Below are 21,985 nucleotides of genomic sequence, written 5' to 3' on the forward strand. Positions count from 1 at the left end.
ATTTGCTCACATCTTTCCTAAAGTGCGATGCCCAGAACTGGACACAGTACTCTAACTGAGGCCTCACCAGTGCCCCATTGAATGGGACAATGAGGTCCCAGGTTTTACATAGGACACTCCTGTTAATAAACCCCAGAATATTAGTCTTTTTCGCAGCTGCATCAGATGGTTGACTCATATTTAATTTGTGATTCCCCTATAATCCTCAGATCCCTTTCAGCAGTAGCATCACCTACTCAGTTAATTCCCATTTTGTAGTTGCATATTAGATTTTTCATTCTTAAGTGAAGTGTTTTGCACTTGTCTTTATTGAATGTCATCTTGTTGAATTCAGACCATTTCTCCAAATTGTCAAGGTTGTTTTGAATTCTTATCCTGTCCTTCAAAGTGCTTGCAACTCCTCCCAAGCTTGGTGTCATCTGCAAATTTTATAAGCATACTGTCCACTCCTTTATCCAAGTCATTAATGAAAACATTTAATAGTACTGGACTCAGGACTGATCCTTGCCAGCCCCACTAGATACGCCTTCCCCATTTGACAGCAAACCTTCATAACTACTTCTTGAGTATGATCTTGAGTAAGGTGTGCTCCCACCTTATAGTAAGTGCATCTAGACCACATTTCCCTGGTTTGCTTAGGAGAATATCATGTGTGACTGTATCAAAAGACTTATTAAAATCAAGATGTATCACATCTACTGCTTCTCCCCATCCACTAACCCAGTAAGTCTGTCAAAGAAGGAAATTAGGCTGGTATTGGCATGATTTGTTCTTGAAAAAGTCCATGCGGCTATTCCTTATAACCCTATTATTTTCCAGGTGCTTACAAATTGATTGTTTAATAATTGTTCCATTATCTTTCCACGTAGCAAAGTTAGGCTGACAGGTCTATAATACCCCAGGTTCTCATTGTTCCCTTTTTAAAGATAAGTAGTATGTTTGCCTTTCTCTAGTCTTCTAGGACCTCACAAGTCCTCCAGGAGTTCACAAAAACTGACACTTTCCTTCATCTTTCTCTTGATCCTAATTTATTAACTCTCCTCCTCTTATTGAACTGATAGCTCTTCCTAGGTGTAACTCATTTTGTGACTTAGCCTTTCTGATTTTGTTTCTATATGTTTATGCTATTCTTTTAGCAATTTGTCTGGGTTTCTACTTTTTATATGATTCCTTATTGATTTTTAGATCATTAAAGAGCTCTGAACGGAGCCATATTGGCCTCTTACTATTCTTCCTATATTTCCTTCACATCAGGATAGTTTGCAGTTGTGCCTTTAATATTGTCTCCCCGAGAAACTGCCATTTCTCCTCAACTCTTTTTTCCCTTGGATATTCTTCCCATGGGACCATACCGACCAGTACTCTAAGTTTTGTTGAAGTCTGCTTTTTTTGAAGTCTTAGCTCAAATGCTTTAGTTATTTTAATATTCTTTAAGAATGAGTGCTAAATAATTACTGCATTGATAGAAGATGGAATACATAAAGCTCTCTTCTTGCATGCTTGTGAAAAAGTAAATTTTCCATACTATTTTTTCTAATATTATGTAGCATTAGTATTCTCAGAAACCAGACTTGTATATATCAACGCACATTGCTTATCATTCTCTTATTTGTAGATATGACTGACTTGTTAGAGTCAAGATTTCATTTATTTCTTATGTTTCTTTCTCATGTTCATAACACACATTTCTTTCTTGATTATTTACTAAAATATTTTCCAATTCCAGAACCACAAAAGCCACCAGTGTTTGACCAACCTCTTAGACCAGTGACAATAGCAGAAGGAGATATTTTGCAGTTCAGCTGCCACGTTCAGGGATCACAGCCAATCAGGATTCAGTGGTTCAAGGCTGGGAAAGAAATAAAAGCTTCAGATAAATGCAACTTTAGCTTTGCTAATGGAACAGCTCTTTTGGAACTCACAGCAGTGACTAAAACTGATGCAGGCGAATATGTGTGCAAAGCTACAAATGTAGCTGGAAGTGATTCTTGCAAGTCAAAAGTGACAGTGAAAGGTATAGTAAAAGAGAGAAATCACATCTTGTGATGGCAATTTAAACCAAAACTACAATGATCACATCTTTGTTTTCTGTGAATTAAGTGGTTCATAATCAAATAGAAAATAACCAGTGTCTTTGTTACTTCATAAAAGATTACATAATCTGAAATACTGGCCTTATTGTAGCATTATATTTAATTATAATTAATATAACACCATAAATATACAAAATATACATTAGGAGGCCTGGGTCAAATGAACAGTAGATCTGCACCCTGAGGGTTTAGAATTTAATCTTGCAGAAAAAACAAAGGGTTTGAGGCAAGACTAAGCTGACAGAGTGGGCTTCAGTCTCTAGAGCATGCATGCTCCATGGGGAAGATGAGGGTTTAGGCATGTCTGGTAGGACATTACTAAGATAATCTGGTATATTGTCAGGGAGAGTGCTCCATGCCTATGTGGCACCATGAGACACAGCAAAGTCTGGTGTGAGCCAGCCAGAAAGATAGTAGAGTAAGAAAGAAGCACATTAAGAAATAATTCTTTGCCTAGCTCAGAGGCAGCAGTGCAATTAATTGGGCTGGGCTATCTCAGCTTCAACCAAGACAGCACCCTCACTAAATTTAAGTTAATACAGATAACTCTCTATCTCTATCAAATATTTATCCCCCCATCATTATTGCACCGAACTCTTCACAGTCATTAACATATTAAGGTAGCATCACCTCTAGAACAGAGGCAGCAATGGGCCTAGAAGTCGCTCAGACACTTCAATCTTCTAGCTAAAACTAAGACACCTTGTAGGCCAGGTCTTTAAGAAATGAGTACCAAAGAGAAGCCCCTTGGTACTGTCCTGTGTGGAAGCTGCTGGGTAATAGCTGATGAGAACTTTTGAAAATCAGGCCACTTATTTATGTGCCAAACTGTGGATTTAAGAGCCTAAATTAAAGTAATCCATTTTTGAAAATCCTAAAATCTGATTCTGATGATGTTTACTTCTATGTAAATTTTACATGGTGTGACAGAGATAAGAATAAGCCCTACAGTGTCTGCTTCCATCTTAGGATATCAGATGACAACTTATTGAAAGTCATCAAAAAGTACTTGGCATTTTTTCTTTCACACATGCACCGCATATGCTGCTTTAGTAAATGGATTCAGCTACAATAAAAAATATTCCCATTCAGGGGATTGAAAAAAGTTGTTATGCCTGAAAGTAAGCTGTTCTATTAAACCCTCTATCTTAATTCCTTAAACCTATTTTCCAGAAAAACCAGCAGCTGCACCAGCAGCTAAGAAAACACCAGTGGATGGAAAGCTGTACTTTATCTCAGAGCCTCAGAATCTCAAAGTTATGGAAAGTAAGCTCATTCTTCCAAAAATATGTCATCTTCTCTATTTGTTGTATTAGTTGTATGATGATATATCCTGCTGTCTTAGACATGTGAAAGATGAGCTTCTTGATTTTGTATTTTTCTATAGAGAGTGTTGCAACATTTATTGCTAAAGTTGGAGGTGATCCAATCCCAAATGTTAAATGGACTAAGGGAAAGTGGAGACAACTCAACCAGGGAGGTCGTATTATCATCCAGCAGAGAGAAGATGAAGCCAAACTAGAAATAAAGGATGCAACAAAAACCGATTCTGGAATGTACAGATGTGTAGCTTTTAATGAACATGGTGAAATTGAGAGCAGTGCCAACCTACAAGTTGAAGAACGAAGGCAAGAAGTAATTGAAGGAGATCTGAGAGCAAAACTGAAGAGGTAGGCATAAGAATCTTTTCTAGATTTGTCTATAATCTCTACAGTGGGGGACACTGTAATTGTATCTCTGATTCAGATGTAATTATTAGTATTCACAATGTATTGAACAGGTTGACACCAATTATATATTGGCTTTGATCCCATCAAGACTTACTCATATCAATAGTCTTTCAGTTAGCTAAGAATCCCCTTGAGTCATGAGTAGCGAGCACATATGTGCCTAATAGTTTGTAGGATAAGGCCCCTCCAGCACTAACCTAAAGGCTCGCTCTATACCAAATGATTTTAAGCAGACTTGGTTTCGCAAAGGATTCTCTTAGAAAGGAGAAATATTGTGCAAGTTTTCTAATTAATCCCCTTACTTAAATAGTACTCCAACCAAAAAGAAGGAAGAGGAGGAAGAGAAGCCCATTGATATCATGGAACTTCTCAAAAATGTTGATCCTAAAGAATATGAGAAGTATGCTCGCATGTATGGAATTACAGATTTCCGTGGCCTCCTGCAAGCCTTTGAGCTGCTAAAACAAAGCCAAGAGGAAGAAAGTCATAGATTGGTAAGACCTAGTCAGACTGTGGCATTGGGAATGTTAACAGTAACATGGTTTCTGGAAACAGGCTTGATGTCCTACCTGTGACATTGCTGTATGCATAAGAGATTCAGATTCCAATCCTATCGTGTCTCACTCTCTGAATTCCCAGCATGCTCAAGCACTGGGTGAGACAGTGCCGCTAGCAACAGTGACCCTTTTGTCCAAGTAAGTCCTGTCCCCATCTCTTTGTCCAGAGGATCTTGGTGACATGGAACCTGTAAGGTGGGCTGGTGAGGAAGTTAAAGTGAGCTATGGATTTGCAGAAGGTTCAGTTAGAGAGACACACAACTCTCCAGACTTGTTGTGGGGGGACAGGATGGATCCTAGCTATTTCCTAATAGTGTTACTTCATGTTAAACCATGTCATGTTTTTCCACAGGAAATTGAGGTAACAGAGAGAGCTCGCAAAGAAGAACAGGAATTTGACGATCTTGTATCATTTATTCAGCAAAGACTCACACAGACAGAGGTGACATGATGGCTTTGACTTGATAGTAAAATATTTAATCACATAATAGGAAGTGTGATCTTGGAATGAGACTGAACCTTTTAAATTAATATTTTTCAGCCTATCACTCTCATCAGGGATATTGAAAACCAGACCGTTTTAGCAGATGAGGATGCTATATTTGAATGTGAAATTAAGATTAATTATCCAGAAATCAAACTGTCCTGGTACAAAGGAACTCAAAAATTGGATTCTAGTAACAAGTATGAAATAAAAATTAAAGGTGATCGGCACATACTCAGAATCAGGAACTGCCAACCTGCAGATCAGGGGAATTTCAGAGTTGTCTGTGGTCCACATATTGCTAGTGCAAAGCTAACTGTGATTGGTAAGTGTACATTTAAAGTTTCTATTTGAAAGTAATTTACACTCTTAATTTAATACTATCTGATGCCTACTAAAATATATATATATTTAACCTGCTAATAGACCCTGCAGTTTAACGGAATCTTAGTGATTCTGCTTTCAAGGAATGACGCACATGCCCTCTGATTTGTCAGTTCTCTATCCCAAATGCAAAATCTCAGTGGTATAGAAATGGAAAAGCCATTAAGACAGGAGGGAGATATTCAATACAAGTCTCAGATTTCTTGTCTTTGTTTGTATTTACAACACAATTTTCTTTCTTGATTGTTTTCTAAAATACTCTCTCTTTCAAGCTATGTGTTCATTCTTGTCATGCTGCCACCACGTATATATCACTGGCTAGTGTAAATTCACATTTTGTAGATATTTCTACCATTCCCCACACCCCAAAGTCTGTGCTTTTGATTAGATAGTTCATTCATTTAAGCATTTAATGGATCAGTGCAATTTAGTGTATCATCATGTTTACCCTTTTCTTTGGTTTTATAGAACCACCAAGGATTATAACAAAGCTAGACTCCTCTAGAGTTGTAAAACAGCATGATTTTACTAGATATGAATGCAAAATAGGCGGCTCTCCAGAAATCAAAGTTACTTGGTACAAAGATGAAACTGAAATTCATGGTGGTGAAAAATACAGAATGTCCTTCATTGATTCTATGGCAGTCATTGAAATGCATAATCTCCGTGTGGAAGACAGTGGAGACTACATTTGTGAAGCTCGCAATGCAGCGGGTAGTGCAAGCACCAGTACCTCATTAAAAGTGAAAGGTCAGAACTTCTGTCTGTCTGTCTTTCTGTCTATGATTTCTCCACTTTATTTGCAGTTAAAGAGTAAAAATATTATCTTTAGTCAGATAGTTGAATACAAACTTCTCAGAAAACAGGATACATATCTTACCAGTGTGCCATGGCATGAAAGCCATCTCTTATTGTGACTCGTATCTTTCCTCTTCCATATCAGTCCAACATAGTGATACAATTTACTGTTTAAATGTGCTTTTCCCTATTATGTCCCGAACTGAATTAACAGAAACCCAAATTTCTGTTTTCATAGCACCCCCTGTTTTCAGCAAGAAGCCTCACCCAGTTGAGACTTTGAAAGGTTCAGATGTCCATCTTGAGTGTGAGCTCCAGGGCACTCCTCCGTTCCAAATTTCATGGTATAAGGACAAAAGAGAAATTAAAAGTAGCAAGAAGTACAAAATGATGTCTGAGAACTACCTTGCTAGTATTCACATCCTTAGCGTGGATGCCACAGATGTAGGCGAATATCATTGTAAGGCCGTAAATGATGTAGGAAGTGACACTTGCGTTGGCTTTATAACTCTAAAAGGTTTGTATAATGATTTACATATCAGGTCTATTCCTAGCACCCTCTCATTCTCATCACTCTCTTCGTGCACTCTCCTTGAGGTTTTAACATGACGTATCTTCTCTTCACCAGCACCACCAATTTTTGTGAAGAAGCTCAGTGATTTCACTGCTGTAGTTGGGGATACAGTTGAACTGCAGGCCATAATAGAAGGATCCCAGCCCATTTCTGTTCTGTGGCTGAAAGATAAAGGGGAAATCGTTACAGAAAGTGAAAATCTTTGGATTTCCTATTCAGAAAGTGTTGCAACTCTACGGATTGGAAAAGCAGAACCAGCCAGTGCTGGAAAATACATCTGTCAGATCAAAAATGATGCTGGAGTTCAGGAGTGCTTTGCCACTCTGTCAGTGCTAGGTTGGTAACAAGGAAACAAAACAATATAGAATATTTTAACCACACGTAACAAACTGATTGCATCTCCTGTCCTGTCATCAAATATGGCTGTGATTTGTATCTCATTTCAGAACCTGCAATCATTGTAGAGAAGCCCGGCCCAATGAAAGTCACCTCTGGAGACTCTTGTACTCTAGAATGCACAGTGGAAGGCACACCGGAGCTTACCACTAGGTGGTTTAAGAATGGGAAAGAGCTGTCTACCAATCAGAAATACAAAATTAGCTTCTTCAACAAAGTGTCTGGGCTCAAGATCCTCAATGCAAAAGTAGAAGACAGTGGAGAGTATACTTTTGAGGTGAAAAACAGTGTTGGTCAAAGCAGGTGTACAGCTTCAGTGCGTGTTTCAGGTTAGTTGATTAACTTGTGAATTATCTTTGATTTTTCCAATGTCTTTAAGAGGTGTTACACAAGATGCTGCTTCCTTCGGTATCATGTCAGGCTGCTGCCACTCTGGGAAGACTCACTGCTAATGTGACCGTAGGCACCTTATGTGGGCCCGCTGGTGTTGTGGAGATCATGGAGGGAGGAAGTAGGTTGAATCCTTCATCACATTTTTCACCAGTCACAAAGATGAGGATGTTGCTCAGGTTCAGTCTCATCAACTGAGTTTGCATGTCCCTGATGGTACAATACTGTTCTTCTCCTTGTGAGGAAGCATTGAAAAAATAAAAGGAGAAAGGTGACCCTCACAAGGGGGAGTGACATCTTTACAGAGTATCCTCCAACCCGTTCTTATCTTCTCTCAGTACCTCAGGCCTCGTGAGGTGGAGATTATGCTTCTTAGTATTCCCTGATACCAGTTCAGATGTGCCAAAGGAAAGTGTGGTGTTTCTGCTAGATGCCTGGAAACCATCTCCCTTTTAAGTTATACTCTTGTAATATTTATAGCTGTGTTTTATCCAATACAGATCGCATTATACCTCCTTCTTTCACAAGAAAACTGAAAGAAGTTAATGGTCTCTCTGGTTCTTCTGTTGTGCTGGATTGCAAAGTGTCTGGGTCACCACCTATTTCTGTTTCCTGGTTCCATGACGGACATGAGATCACTAGTGGAGACAAGTATCAGATGACTCTCACAGACAATACTTGCTCTTTGAAAGTGAACACACTAAAGGAATCTGATATGGGAACTTACTCATGCACAGCTACTAACGTAGCTGGATCTGATGAATGCAGTGCATATTTGACTGTTAGAGGTTAGTATTCAGGACAAGGTGGAGCTTTAAGAAATAAAATACTTTTTTTGCTGGCAATTTACATTTTTGGCTCTGTCACATGATTCTAACCCCCAGTATTTTGTAAGGGAATATTTTACTCTTCATCAAAGTGCAGTTGTCTTTTCTGTGTGTCTTTAGAACCTCCTTCTTTCGTGAAGAAACCTGATCCACTGCAAGTTTTATCTGGAGCAAATATAACTTTTACCAGTATCCTAAAAGGCACCCCTCCACTGGATGTTAAATGGTTCAAAGGAAGCGTTGAACTAGTACCGGGACATAGATGCAACATCTCCTTGGAAAACTTGGTTGCAGAACTGGAGCTGTTTGATGTACAGCCACTCCAAAGTGGAGACTACACCTGTCTGGTCACTAATGAGGCTGGCAAAATTTCTTGCACAACGCAGCTCTTTGTAAAAGGTTTGTCAGACTTGAAGTTTCACGCGTTTCTTTAAAAAAAATTCTTGGTGTCAACTTTTAACTTTTATCTTCATAATGTTCACTATAGAACCAGCCAAATTTGTGAAAAAACTGAATAATCTCAATGTGGAGAAAGGAAAACCATTAATTCTGGAATGCACGTATTCTGGTACCCCTCCGATTGCAGTTTTATGGAAGAAAAATGGATACAAAGTAGTTCATTCTGCAAAATGCAGCATCACCACCACAGAAACATCTGCCATTCTGGAAGTTCCCAGTAGTAAAATAGAAGATCAGGGACAATACACTTGCCACATTGAGAATGATTCTGGGCAAGATAATTGTCACTCTGCAGTCTCAGTATTAGGTGTGTCCTCATTCCACAAAGTATCTTTTTTATACTAATGATCATTGTGGTATTTAAATTTTGGTACTAATGATGTGTCTTTGTTCCTTAGAACAACCTTATTTTGTTACACGCTTGGAACCTGTTCAGGTGACAGTTGGGGATTCTGCATCATTACAATGCCAAGTTGCTGGCACACCAGAAATTATTGTATCATGGTACAAAGGAGATACAAAACTAAGAGCAACTCCTACCTCTAAAATGTACTTTAAGAACAACGTTGCCACTTTGGTTTTCAGCCAGGTGGATAGTGGTGATAGTGGGAAGTATACCTGCAAAGCAGAAAACAGTGTTGGAGAGGCTTCTTCATCAGCTTTGCTTTCTGTTCAAGGTGAATATTTCATGTTAGCAAGAATAAAAGTTTACTTTCTTCGGGTGTGGTGTTTCAGGAAAGAAAAGTCTTTTTTCAGAAACACCCAGTGCCTTTACATGACCAGTTAGAAAGTACCCATGTCAAGAGGCCCTGCAGCATTTATTACCTTTCAGTAGCAAAGGACTGGCTGGGAAGAAATTTCCATGAAATTGTCCTGTGCTCTCTTTAAGACACAGAGGCTTCTGTGTCTTCCCCTTCAGTTTAGGGCATGTCCCCAGTTATTCTTCTAGCTCTTTCCACTGTAGAAAATGTGAGACCATTATCAAATGTTAAGGCTAAGTTCTGCTTTCATTTACAACTTTGGAACATGGACTTCAATGAGACAGGAAAGGTGCAACTGGTTGTACTCTTCCTAGCATCCCTGGGCAGAGCCCTATCTTCACACCAATCCCCAAACTAAATGGTCTAGCATATAATCTCTTTGACCTTTTGTGGGCCTCTTACTGTTTTATATTTGGCAAACTGGTTAAAAACAATAACTGGATCAGCCAGTATCTTCTTGTAAATCTACCCAATCAAGATCACAATACAATATCTTTTTAGGCAGTGCTTACTGGAGAGTTCACCAAAGCTGGATAACTTCCCAAAGCTTTCATTGTGCAATACTTCTTTCCTTGCAGAGCGTAAATTTCCTCCTTCATTTACACGAACATTGAGAGACATTCATGAAACTATTGGCTTACCAGTTACATTTGATTGCGGCATAACCGGCTCAGAACCGATTGAAGTATCCTGGTCTAAAGACGGCGTACATATCCGAGATAGCTACAATGTGCAAACCTCCTTCTTAAATAACATAGCCACTCTCCAGTTTTTGCAGACTGACAAGAGCCTTGCTGGGCAATACACTTGTACAGCTTCCAATGCTATTGGAACTGCTTCTTCCAGTGCCAGGCTTGTGCTTACAGGTTGGTTGGTTATTAAATAATTTCCCTTTAACATCAACAGGTCATTTTAAAATTTCCATCTTAACTTAAAACAGTAGGTGCAACATTTGTTTAACAATATGCTTTAAACTAATTGAGCTTTTAAAAGCTATACGTGTTTTTTTGTTTCTTTCACCCTGTAGAAGGGAAGAATCCTCCATTGTTTGACATCCCAATTGCACCCGTGGATGCTTTTGCTGGGGATAGTGCTGACTTTGAATGTCACATATCAGGAACACAACCAATTAAGGTCACTTGGGCAAAAAATAACCAAGAGATACGGACTGGACGAAAGTACCAGATTAGTTATGTAGACAACATAGCTTATTTGACAGTTCTGAACATTGACAATGCAGACTCTGGAACCTATACATGCCATGCTAGCAATGAAGTTGGAAAGGACTCTTGCGCAGCTCAACTTAGTATTAAAGGTATTGACTGATCCATGTGTATGAATTCCTTTATATCTAAAATAAATAAGCCAGCTTGTTGCTAGATAAGTTTGAGACCATCTTTTCAATATATGGATTAGAAAATGTGTATTGAAGTATTATTAGGAGGAATTGAAAGGTCTTTGAAGGAAAGTGTGGGGAGACTTGTGAAGAGGAGATAATGTTTTCTTTAGTCTACTTTTTTTTTGAAAGTTTACAGACTTTTTCATTTTAAATGGTTTATACAAAATCTGGTTTGTTTCTTGTAGTTTATACATAGGGTCTTGATTTTGTTTTAAAAAGGCATTTTTCTTAAAAGCAGTGTAAATACTTTTTTTATTATTTTTTAACTAGCAAAACTCCACATCCATTTATGCAGTGTGGATTTTCCTGTTCCAAGAATGGTGTTCTCTGCATACTTTTTGTTTAAGAAAAAAAAAAGCACTGTTTATGTGTATACAAACTGTTTGTTTTTTAACAACATATATTAATTAAAGGTATTTCTTGAAAAGTCTTCTACTGAATATTTGATCTTAAAATTTATTTTTAGAATTTAAGGAATATGTTCATTTCTTGCAGAACGAAAAATTCCACCTAGTTTTACAAAGAAACTATCTGAAACAGTAGAAGAAACAGAAGGGAACATCCTTAAACTTGAGGGCCGTGTTTCTGGTTCTCAGCCTCTGACCGTTGCTTGGTATAAAAACAATCAAGAGATCTATCAGAGTCCTAATTGTGAAATATCATTCCTAAAAAACAACATACTTCTGCAAATTAAGAGCGCAGGGCAGGCTGATGCTGGCTTATATACCTGCAAAGTGTCCAATGAAGCAGGAAGTGTATTGTGTACTTCTTCCGTTGTTATTAAAGGTTAGTTAATTTCATATTTTGCCTCACTGTGGTGTTAGTTTTCTTTATCAACATGTTAGCTGTCAATATACGCCTTCCATAGCTAATCAAATAATTCTCTCTAGGAGTCTTATCTTTAGGCCATATATAATTGTGTTCGAACAATATTAAATTCAGTACAGTTTACACAATGAAATAATGGCCCCAATTCCTTCTTTAGATACACAGACACAACTCTCATGAACTTAAATGTGAGCTCTGTATTTCAGGATAGAATTTGAGCACAGTGTTTCTATCCCTTTCACCTTAGAATATGATACAAATAGTATACAACAAAATAGTGACTGCTTTCCTATAGCTTTCTATATTTTATTTAGAGAATGGTATTACACAAACCTTGCTGCTATCAATACATATTAGTAGCAAATAATAATCCGACACGGCGCATGCTATGAATGACTAGAGGTTTGCAATATGCCATAATTATTCCTGGTAATGAAACAAATTCCAGACCACACCTGGAATATTTGTTCACTAAAGTGTGATGGATTTTTGTGGGACAATGTCAACATTTCTCAAAAATAGCTCATTTAACATTTAATTATTAATGCAAGAGGCGGAGTCTTTTGGGTTTTTTGTCGTTGTTTTTGGTTTTGTTTTTTACTTTTTGCATACTGTCCTTTGGGACCTATCTTGCATACATAATCCCGATTTATCATATATCTTTGGAAGTCCATACCCTTAATTTGCATTCCGAGCATAGTACATAATGTGTTTAGAATTATTTATCTAGCTCTTAACAAGTGTAGTGCAAACACACTGTCTACTCCATTGCACGTCTTTTTCTTGTACATTTGTTTTTTTCCTCTTTTCCCTAATGCAATATGATGTGTGTCATACTTTAAACAGTAACGTCTAGATTACTCATAAAAATGAGCCTATGCTGACACTTCATTTGAACCTCCATTGGAGTTTTGCAGGGGAACTGCATGGAATGAGCAAAGTAAAATGTTCATGAGATGGTTTTATTTTGGCCTATATTTACACCTGTGCAACTCTCACATAAACTAACGCGTTTGGTCATGCATACCTGAGAGTAGAGTTGTGACATACATGCGCTGCAAATGCATGGTTGCCTACCCCAAGCAAAAAAATATTTTAGTGGGTCCAACACCCTGGCCTGGTTTTCAATCACCTGCATTGCCTGGTGATTTCATATGGAATAGTAGGTGCTCAGCTCCTCCACACATCAGGAGCCATAGGATAAACCTTTTGTCCCTGCCAAATAGGACAACCAAACTGAGGAGTAGCCAAGTTACATGTGGCTGATCTCCAGTTGGGGCCAAAAATACATCAGGCCATTTTATCTTCCTGTATTTGCAATCGTGATTTTCCAACTCATCTGGTAATGCATAAGATCAGGATGGATTGATCCTCTACTCTTCCCATTATTTTGCCTTTTATATTATGTCAAATAATATTGTGAGATATTATGTGATGTCACCCAAGACATAGTAGAAATTTAAAACCTGTAATACTGGTTTCTTTTTGCCTACATTAATATCAATAAATTTGCTCGCGTATCTTTCTGACCAATTGCATTGTCACTGTTCCTCACTCTTGCTGTTGAGGGCATCCAGGATGGGATTGAGTTAAACCACAAAAGCAAACAATTAATTTGACTTTCTAAGTTAAAGTCAGATTAATGTTGCTTTAAAATTTATGACAATGATGATGAGGTAACCAGTTATATCTGGTGTGAACTATGAATTAAGATTATAAAAACAGATCAGCCTGAACACTTAATGATATAAAAACTTGGTCCCATAATATCCGTCAAATCTCTACTCATTTTCTTTTCATGCAATGGCAGTTTTGCTATGCAAGATGTGCAGCTTTTCCTCCATTGTTGGAAGGTTCAGAACAAATGCATATATGTCTAAATTTGTACATCCAGGGCAGTTTGCTTTAGTTCAGCAATAATTGTTTTGGAATATATTGCATTGTTTGGTATTATAAAAATGTTTATGCAATATTTGAAGAATAGCAGTGGTGCTTTAGTTGTTTTAATATTCTTTAAGAATGAGCGCAAATTTAAACTACTGCACTGAAAGAAGAGGGAATATATAAAGCTTTCTTCTTGCATGCATGTGAACAAGTACATTTTCCGTACTATTTTTTTCTAATATTATGTAGCATTAGTATTCTCAAAAACCAGACTTGTATATATCAACGCACATTGCTTATCATTCTCTTACTTGTAGATATGACTGACTTGTTAGTCAAGATTTCATTTATTTCTTGTGTTTCTCTTTCATGTTCATAACACACATTTCTTTCTTGATTATTTACTAAAATATTTTCCAATTCCAGAACCACAAAAGCCACCAGTGTTTGACCAACCTCTTAGACCAGTGACAATAGCAGAAGGAGATATTTTGCAGCTCAGCTGCCACGTCCAGGGATCACAGCCAATCAGGATTCAGTGGCTGAAGGCTGGGAGAGAAATAAAAGCTTCAGATAAATGCAACTTTAGCTTTGCTAATGGAACAGCTCTTTTGGAACTCACAGCAGTGACTAAAACTGATGCAGGCGAATATGTGTGCAAAGCTACAAATGTAGCTGGAAGTGACTCTTGCAAGTCAAAAGTGACAGTGAAAGGTATAGTAAAAGAGAGAAATCACGTCTTCTGATGGCAATTTAAATGAAACTACAATGATCACATCTTTGTTTTCTGTGTATTAAGTGGTTCATAACCAAATAGAAAATAACCAGGGTCTTTATTACTTCATAAAATATTACATAATCTGAAATCATAGAATCATAGAATATCAGAGTTGGAAGGGACCTCAAGAGGTCATCTAGTCCAACCCCCTGCTCAAATACTGGCCTTATTGTAGTATTATATTTAATGATAATTAATATAATACCATAAATATACAATGTATACATTAGGAGGCCTATGTCAAATGAACAGTAGATCCCCCACCTTGAGAGTTTAGAATTTAACTTTGCAGACAAAACAAAGGGTTTGAGGCAAAACCAAGCCGACAGAGTGGGCTTCAGTCTCCAGAGCATGCATGCTCCATGGGGAAGATGAGGGTTTAGGCATGTCTCGTAGGACATTACCAAGGGAATTTGGTATATTGTCAGTGAGAGTGCTCCATGCCTATGTGGCACCATGAGACACAGCACAGTCTGGAGTGAGCCAGCCAGAAAGATAATAGTGTAAGGAAGAAGGCTGTGGAGTGCATTGAGAAAGAATTCTTTGCCCAGCTCAGAGGCAGCAGTGAAATTAATTGGGCTGGGCTATCTCAGCTTCAACCCACACAGCCCCCTCACTCAATTGAAATTAATACAGTTTGGGGATGAGACTCTCTCTCTCTCTCTCTCTCTCTCTTTCTCTCAGATACTTTATTTTGTTACCCATTCTATAGCATCTGAGCTCTTCAGTCATTAACATATTAAGTAGCACCACCCAAGCATGGAGGCAGCAGTGGCCTACAGCAGTTTAGTCACTTTAAACTTCTAGCTGTAGGTTGATCATAATGCTAAGAAACCTTGTAAGCCAGGCTTTTAAGAAAGGAGTGCTAAAGAGAAGCCCTTTGCTACTGTCCTGACTTGGGAGTTGCTGGGTAACCAACTAATCAGCACTTTTGAAAATCAGGCCACTTATTTATGTGACCAGCTATGGATTTAAGAATCTAAATTAAAGTAATCAATTAAAAAAAAAAATTAGAACCTGAGTCTGATGTCATTTACATTAATTTAAATTAAAATGTACATTCTGTAACAGAGATCAGAATCAGGCCACAGTGTCTGCTTCCATTTTAGGAATCAAATGTCAACTTATTGAAAGTCATTGGAAAATACTTGGCATTTTTTCTTTCACACATGGACTGCATATACTGCTTTAGTAAATGGATTCAGCTACAATAAAAATAGCCCGAGAGTACATCCCTTCCCATTCAGCGGAGTAAAAAAAGTTGTTATGCCTGAGCTGTTCTATTAAACCCTCCATCTTAATTCCTTAAACCTGTTTTCCAGAAAAACAAGCAACTGCACCAGCAGCTAAGAAAGCACCAGTGGATGGAAAGCTGTACTTTATCTCAGAGCCTCAGAGTATCAAAATTGTGGAAAGTAAGTTCATTCCTCAAAAATGTCATCTTCTCTATTTGTTGTATTTGCAATATGATATTATCTCCTGCTGTCTTAGACATGTGAAAGATGAGCTTCTTGATTTTGTATTTTTCTATAGAGAGTGTTGCAACGTTTCTTGCTAAAGTTGGGGGTGATCCAATCCCAAATGTTAAATGGACTAAGGGAAAGTGGAGACAACTCAACCAGGGAGGTCGCATTTTCATCCAGCAGAGAGGAGACGAAGCCAAACTAGAAATAAAGGATGCAACAAAAACTGATTCTGGAACGTACAGATGTGTAGCTTTTAATGAACATGGTGAAATTGAGACCAGCGTCGAACTTCAAGTTGAAGAACGAAGAAAGGAAGAAGTAATTGAAGGAGATCTGAGAGCAAAGCTGAAGAGGTAGGCATAAGAATCTTTTCTAGATCACTCTGTAGTCTCCACAGTGGGGGATGCAATTGTATCTCTGAGCCAGAGGCAATTAATTAGTATTCACAACATATTGAACAGATTGACACCAATTATATATAGGCCTTGATCCCACCAAGACTAATTCATATCAATAGTCTTTCAGTCACTAAGAATTCCCTTGAAATCATGAGTAGCAAGCACTTATGTGCCTAATAGTTTGTAGGATAAGGCCCCTCCAACACTAACCTGTAGGCTTGCTCTATACCAAACAATTTTAAGCAGACTTGGTTTCCCAAAGGATCTCTTAGAAAGGAGAAATATTGTGCATGTTTTCTAATTAGTCCCCTTACTTAAATAGTACTCCAACCAAAAAGAAGGAAGAGGAGGAAGAGAAGCCCACTGATATCATTGAACTTCTCAAAAATGTTGATCCTAAAGAATATGAGAAGTATGCTCGCATGTATGGAATTACAGATTTCCGTGGCCTCCTGCAAGCCTTTGAACTGCTAAAGCAAAGCCAAGAGGAAGAAAGTCATAGATTGGTAAGACCTAGTCAGACTGTGGCACTGGGAATGTTAAGAGTAACATGGTTTCTGGAAACAGGCTTGATGTCCTACCTGTGACATAGCTGTATGCATAAGAGATTCAGATTCCAATCATGACCTTCTTGTCTCACTCTCCAAACTCCCAGCATGCTCAGCACTGGGTGAGGCAGTGCCGCTAGCAACAGTGACCCTTTTGTCCAAGTAAGTCCTGTCCCCATCTCTTTGTCCAGAGGATCTTGGTGACATGGAACCTGTAAGATGGGCTGGTGAGGAGGTTAAAGTGAGCTATGGGTTTGCAGAAGGTTGAGTTAGAGAGACACACGACTCTCCAGGCTTGTTGGGGGGGAGGGAAGGAGGGACAGATATAAACACATGAATCCTAGCTATTTCCCAATAGTGTTACTTCATGTTAAACCATGTCATGTCTTTCTCCAGGAAATTGAAATCACAGAGAGAGTTCGCAAAGGAGAACAGGGATTTGACGAACTTGTATCATTTATTCATCAAAGAGTCACACAGACAGAGGTGACATGATGGCTTTGACTTGATAGTAAAATATTTAATCACATAATAGAAAGTGTGATCTTGGAATGAAGACTGAACCTTTTAAAATCATATTTTTCAGCCTATTACTCTCATCAGGGATATTGAAAACCAGACCGTTTTAGCAGATGAGGATGCTATATTTGAATGTGAAATTAAGATTAATTATCCAGAAATCAAACTCTCCTGGTACAAAGGAACTCAAAAATTGGATTCTAATAACAAGTATGAAATAAGAATTAAAGGTGATCGGCACATACTCAGAATCAGGAACTGCCAACCTGCAGATCAGGGGAATTTCAGAGTTGTCTGTGGTCCACATATTGCTAATGCAAAGCTAACTGTGATTGGTAAGTGTACGTTTAAAGTTTCTATTTGAAAGTATTTTATACTCTTTAATTTAACACTCAGATATCTACTAAAATATGTATTTTAACATGCTAACAGCAGCTGCAGTTGAACGGAATCTTCATGATACTGCTTTCAAGGAAGGACGCACTTGCACCCTGATTTGTCAGTTCTCTATCCCAAATGCCAAATCTCAGTGGTATAGAAATGGAAAAGCCATTAAGATAGGAGGAAGATACTCAACACAAGTCTCAGAGAAAATACACAAACTAATCATCAAAGATGTTAGAACAGAAGACCAGGGACAGTATACCTGCAAGCTTCACAATCTAGAAACAACTGCAGATCTAACCATTGAAGGTTTGTAAACAGATGGAAATCTCTTTGTTATGGTTTCTTGAAAGAGTTTCTGGATGCTCAGTTAACAGAAGATGGACCTGATGGGAAATTCTGCTGATCCATTCCTTTAAAGGAGATACCACTGCTAGGATAACCTAATAATATTTTATTTGTGTAATTAATATGACCCATTACTGTGAAACACTTTGATCTGAAAAAAGAATGAGGAGTACTTGTGGCACCTTAGAGACTAACACATTTCAGATGCATGCAGTGGAAAATATAGTAGGAAGATATATATACACAGAGAACATGAAAAAATGGGTGTTTCCATACCACTCTGAAACTTTGATCTGAGTTATGTTTATCCTGTTTAGTCTCCTCTTTCTGAGATGTTTATTTTTTCCTGAGATTTCAAACTTCCAATGTGCCTATACACCAAGCATTCTTTATCTTTTCTTAATTGCTTTAATGACTTCTCTTGAATACTTCTCACAATAATCTTGTTGTGGCAATACTCTTGTGTCTTCTTAACTTCACTCCTAAATGGAGCACTTCACAGGAGATAGAATGATGAATACATATTTCTTTGTATTTCTTTTTTCTTCATTTCCTTTTTCAATATCCTAGTAGATGTCTGGTGTTCGTTTATGGAATTACAATAAATTATATACAGTAACTCCTCACTTAAAACCGTCCCGGTTAACGTTGTTTCATTGTTACGTTGCTCATCAATTAGAGAACATGCTCATTTAAAGTTGCGCAATGCTCCCTTATAAAGATGTTTGGCAGCCGCCTGCTTTGCCCACTGCTTGCAGAAAGAGCAGCCCGTTGGAGGTAGCTGGTGGGGGCTTGGAACCAGGGTGGATTGGCAGCCCCCCATCAGCTCCCCCTATCAGCTCCCTGCTCCCCTAAGTTCCCTGTGCAGCAGCCACCCAGCAGGCTATCAATTGCCGGGCAGGTCTGCTATCTCTCCCCCCACTGCCATGTGCTGCTCCTGTCCTCTGCCTTGGAGATGCTTCCAGGAGGCACCTGCTTGCTGTGCAGGGGGAGGGAAGAGGGGGGCTAATATCAGGGTGTCCCCTTCCCCCCTGCTCCTGTCCCTCTCTTACCCCATCTCCATAGAGCGGGGGGGGGGACACAAAGGGCACAGAGGGAGCTTGCTAGCAGCAGCTGCTGTCTCAACTTGCTGATCTACTTAAAAAGGCAATGTACTTAGAGTGCAGTCAGCGTACTTAAAGGGGCAATGCGCATCTCTCTCTCACACACAGGGTGTGTGTCTCTGTCTCTGTCTGCCATGCTGTCTCCCCTCCCTCCATTTGTGCTGCCTTGTAGAGTGTGAGTCTACATTAACAACAATGTGTTAACCCTTAAGGGCTCAGCCGAGTGCTTGTTCGTCATTTAGCAGTAAGGCATTCCCAGGGAAATATCCCACCCTCTTCCACCCTCTGACTTCACCACCTCAACCAAGCTTCACAATCATCATAGCTGCGTACAGTATTAAATTGTTTGTTTAAAACTTATACTGTGAGAGAGAGAGAGTGTGTGTATGTATATTTATTTATTTATTTATGGTGAAAAAAAATTCCCTGGAACCTAACCCTCCCATTCACATTAATTCTTATGGGGAAATTGAATTAGCTTAACATCGTTTCGCTTAAAGTCGCATTTTTCAGGAACATAACTACAGCATTAAGTGAGGAGTTACTATACAAACCAACAAAGGTCTATTGCAACAAGGATAACTAATATATTTTTGTTTTGTTTCCAAACCAGCTGAGCCCATTCAGTTCACAAAGAGCATACAGAATATAGTGGTGAGTGAACACCAGTCTGCAACCTTTGAGTGTGAGGTTTCTTTTGATGACGCAGTTGTGACATGGTACAAAGGCTCCATTGAACTGAGGGAGAGCCGTAAATACAGCTTTAGAAGTGAAGGTCGCTGTCATTATATGACTATCCACAATGTCACTGCACAAGATGAAGGTAACCTTAATGGGATGTTTCCATTGTCACTGTTTTTTCTCGTTGTTTGTGTTTTTCAACGATCAACATGAGGTATATATCAAAATGCTTACATATTCCAGGTGTGTATTCTGTAATTGCTCGTCTTGAACCACGGGGTGAAGCAAGAAGCACTGCAGAGCTCTATCTGACAACCAAAGGTTAGTGCATGTAGTAAACAGGTTTGAGAGTGTAGCTACATACAAGAGCTGAAATTGTGTGCTGGAGAGCGAAAACATTCTAAATACAAATCTGTTGTTCTTTTGCAGAAATGAAACTGGAAGTGAAGCCACCAGGTAAAGAAAAAATTGAGAACATGTCTATGAATCATCTGGCACTGATTTAATTTTGTGTCCTCCTTTATTTTTTGTTTTTGGAACCCTTATTTCTGGATTTGGTTTTAGTACACCAAGGCTAATATGCTAAGAAGGAATTTCCAGATCTATAAAGGAGGATTTTTCCCATAGGCAGCAATTGTGAATGTTGTGATGACTCCACAATTATTGAGGAATTTATGGGCCTGGGGTCCTCTTGCACATTATGGGAAGCCAACTTCCCCCCTTTCCTTGGGGCTGAGAGTGAACAATTAATTAGGCATGGACTTACAATGCAATATAGTGAAGGTTAGGGAAGGGGTAAAAAAACAACCAATCAAATAGACAAACAATATATCATAGACAAGGAAAGTGATCATTCTAATTATACTTAATACTCTTCCTTTCTGTGGGTGTGGGAGGGTGTATGAGAAAGAGAGAGAACCATCTAAAATACTATAATCTATTTTTTTAAACCCAGAATATAAGGATTTAGGGTGTGATGCAATTAAAATGGTAATAAAATTAGGCGTGTGTAACTTGGCTAAACTCTGACTGAGGAGGAGGACATGATAATGATCCATATGCATTTCTATGATAAATCAAAAGAGAAGGAAAAATTGCACAAGGTGGTCCAAGAGGATATAAACAGGTGTAATGGATGAAACTGAAGACAGGAGATATTGTCTGAATGTTTCCTAATGCTGAGGAGTAACAGCCTGTAGAACAGTTTCCTATGGGAAGAGGTAGAGGTCCCATCTCTTGAGTCGTTTAAAATTAATCCTTAGAAAATACTGTGACCCCTGTCCTAGTGATTGGACAAGTTCATCAGAATCTATACTTTATACATTTCTATATATTTTGACTTTCCAGATGTTCCTGATGCCAGAGTTGCAGTTCCAATTGAAGCACCAGCTGAAGGTAAAATGAATAACCAGGTTTTTATAATGGGATTTCTCTTTAGAATCTAGGCAAAGGTGCAGTGGGAATTTTGGAGATTCAGGAACCTCAGAGAAAATCTAGGATTGAGCAGTGTTCGAATTCACCCCTCTCTGTACAAAGCTTGAATGATCAGGGTTTGCTGGGGGAGGCAGTGGCACTGTTGCTTCTGGTGCTGGGTGTGCAATAGCACCCACTGACTTAAATAATTGTCAGAGTAGACAGGTCAAGTAAGTATGAGCAGGGTAATGGTCCCACTATCATGGGGAACTTTCCTGGCTTCTGTACTATCCTGGGGGAACCAGACAGTGAAAAGATGTGTCCTTGCTCCAACTCCCTTTGCCCAGATGCCTGCCTGACCTCGAGGACTACTCTTCCACTCTCCTGTGCGGCAGTCCTCGTAACCCCAATAAGGCAGGGTCACTTAGGACAGGGGTCATGGTGTCCCCACTCCAGGGTACTCTCTCTACACTGGCCACTTCCCTGACCCACTGATCACTACATTAAGTTTAAACCAAATTGAACAGCAACTGTAAAAAAAATAAGAGGAAAATGGAAAAGGTTAAAGGAACAAGGGGCCCCGCCCTATGGGGATGGAGAATAACACAAAAAACAGTTTCAGCTACTTAAGAAAAGTTCACAGCCTATTCTTCACATGCCCCAGGCTTCCCTCCCAGGATCTGGCTGTGCTATGGTGATACAGTGGGTAAAACACCGACTCAGACGGAAGCTACACGCTCTCTGACTCTAGGTGGCAGGACCCTTCTCCCCAGCATTGGCCCT

General features: G+C 38.8%; 1 protein-coding gene across 1 annotated transcript in view; it reads left to right on the plus strand.

Annotated features, from left to right (window-relative positions):
- Nucleotides 1–21,985, plus strand: part of TTN (titin) — a 310,422-nt gene that overhangs the window by 113,154 nt on the left and 175,283 nt on the right. The window contains exons 118-145 of the mRNA XM_054044429.1: nt 1,727–2,014; nt 3,267–3,359; nt 3,481–3,763; nt 4,134–4,317; nt 4,733–4,822; nt 4,922–5,189; nt 5,717–5,998; nt 6,285–6,563; nt 6,675–6,956; nt 7,067–7,345; nt 7,907–8,194; nt 8,354–8,632; nt 8,721–8,999; nt 9,091–9,369; nt 10,032–10,319; nt 10,481–10,768; nt 11,348–11,638; nt 13,991–14,278; nt 15,665–15,757; nt 15,876–16,161; nt 16,529–16,712; nt 17,151–17,240; nt 17,341–17,608; nt 17,706–17,966; nt 19,722–19,931; nt 20,033–20,110; nt 20,219–20,245; nt 21,137–21,184. Of these exons, the coding sequence (XP_053900404.1) occupies nt 1,727–2,014; nt 3,267–3,359; nt 3,481–3,763; nt 4,134–4,317; nt 4,733–4,822; nt 4,922–5,189; nt 5,717–5,998; nt 6,285–6,563; nt 6,675–6,956; nt 7,067–7,345; nt 7,907–8,194; nt 8,354–8,632; nt 8,721–8,999; nt 9,091–9,369; nt 10,032–10,319; nt 10,481–10,768; nt 11,348–11,638; nt 13,991–14,278; nt 15,665–15,757; nt 15,876–16,161; nt 16,529–16,712; nt 17,151–17,240; nt 17,341–17,608; nt 17,706–17,966; nt 19,722–19,931; nt 20,033–20,110; nt 20,219–20,245; nt 21,137–21,184 (6,153 nt within the window). The remainder of the gene's footprint in view (nt 1–1,726; nt 2,015–3,266; nt 3,360–3,480; nt 3,764–4,133; nt 4,318–4,732; nt 4,823–4,921; nt 5,190–5,716; nt 5,999–6,284; nt 6,564–6,674; nt 6,957–7,066; nt 7,346–7,906; nt 8,195–8,353; nt 8,633–8,720; nt 9,000–9,090; nt 9,370–10,031; nt 10,320–10,480; nt 10,769–11,347; nt 11,639–13,990; nt 14,279–15,664; nt 15,758–15,875; nt 16,162–16,528; nt 16,713–17,150; nt 17,241–17,340; nt 17,609–17,705; nt 17,967–19,721; nt 19,932–20,032; nt 20,111–20,218; nt 20,246–21,136; nt 21,185–21,985) is intronic.

The sequence above is a fragment of the Malaclemys terrapin genome, chromosome 11 (assembly GCF_027887155.1).
Source record: "Malaclemys terrapin pileata isolate rMalTer1 chromosome 11, rMalTer1.hap1, whole genome shotgun sequence".
Lineage (NCBI taxonomy): Eukaryota > Metazoa > Chordata > Testudines > Emydidae > Malaclemys > Malaclemys terrapin.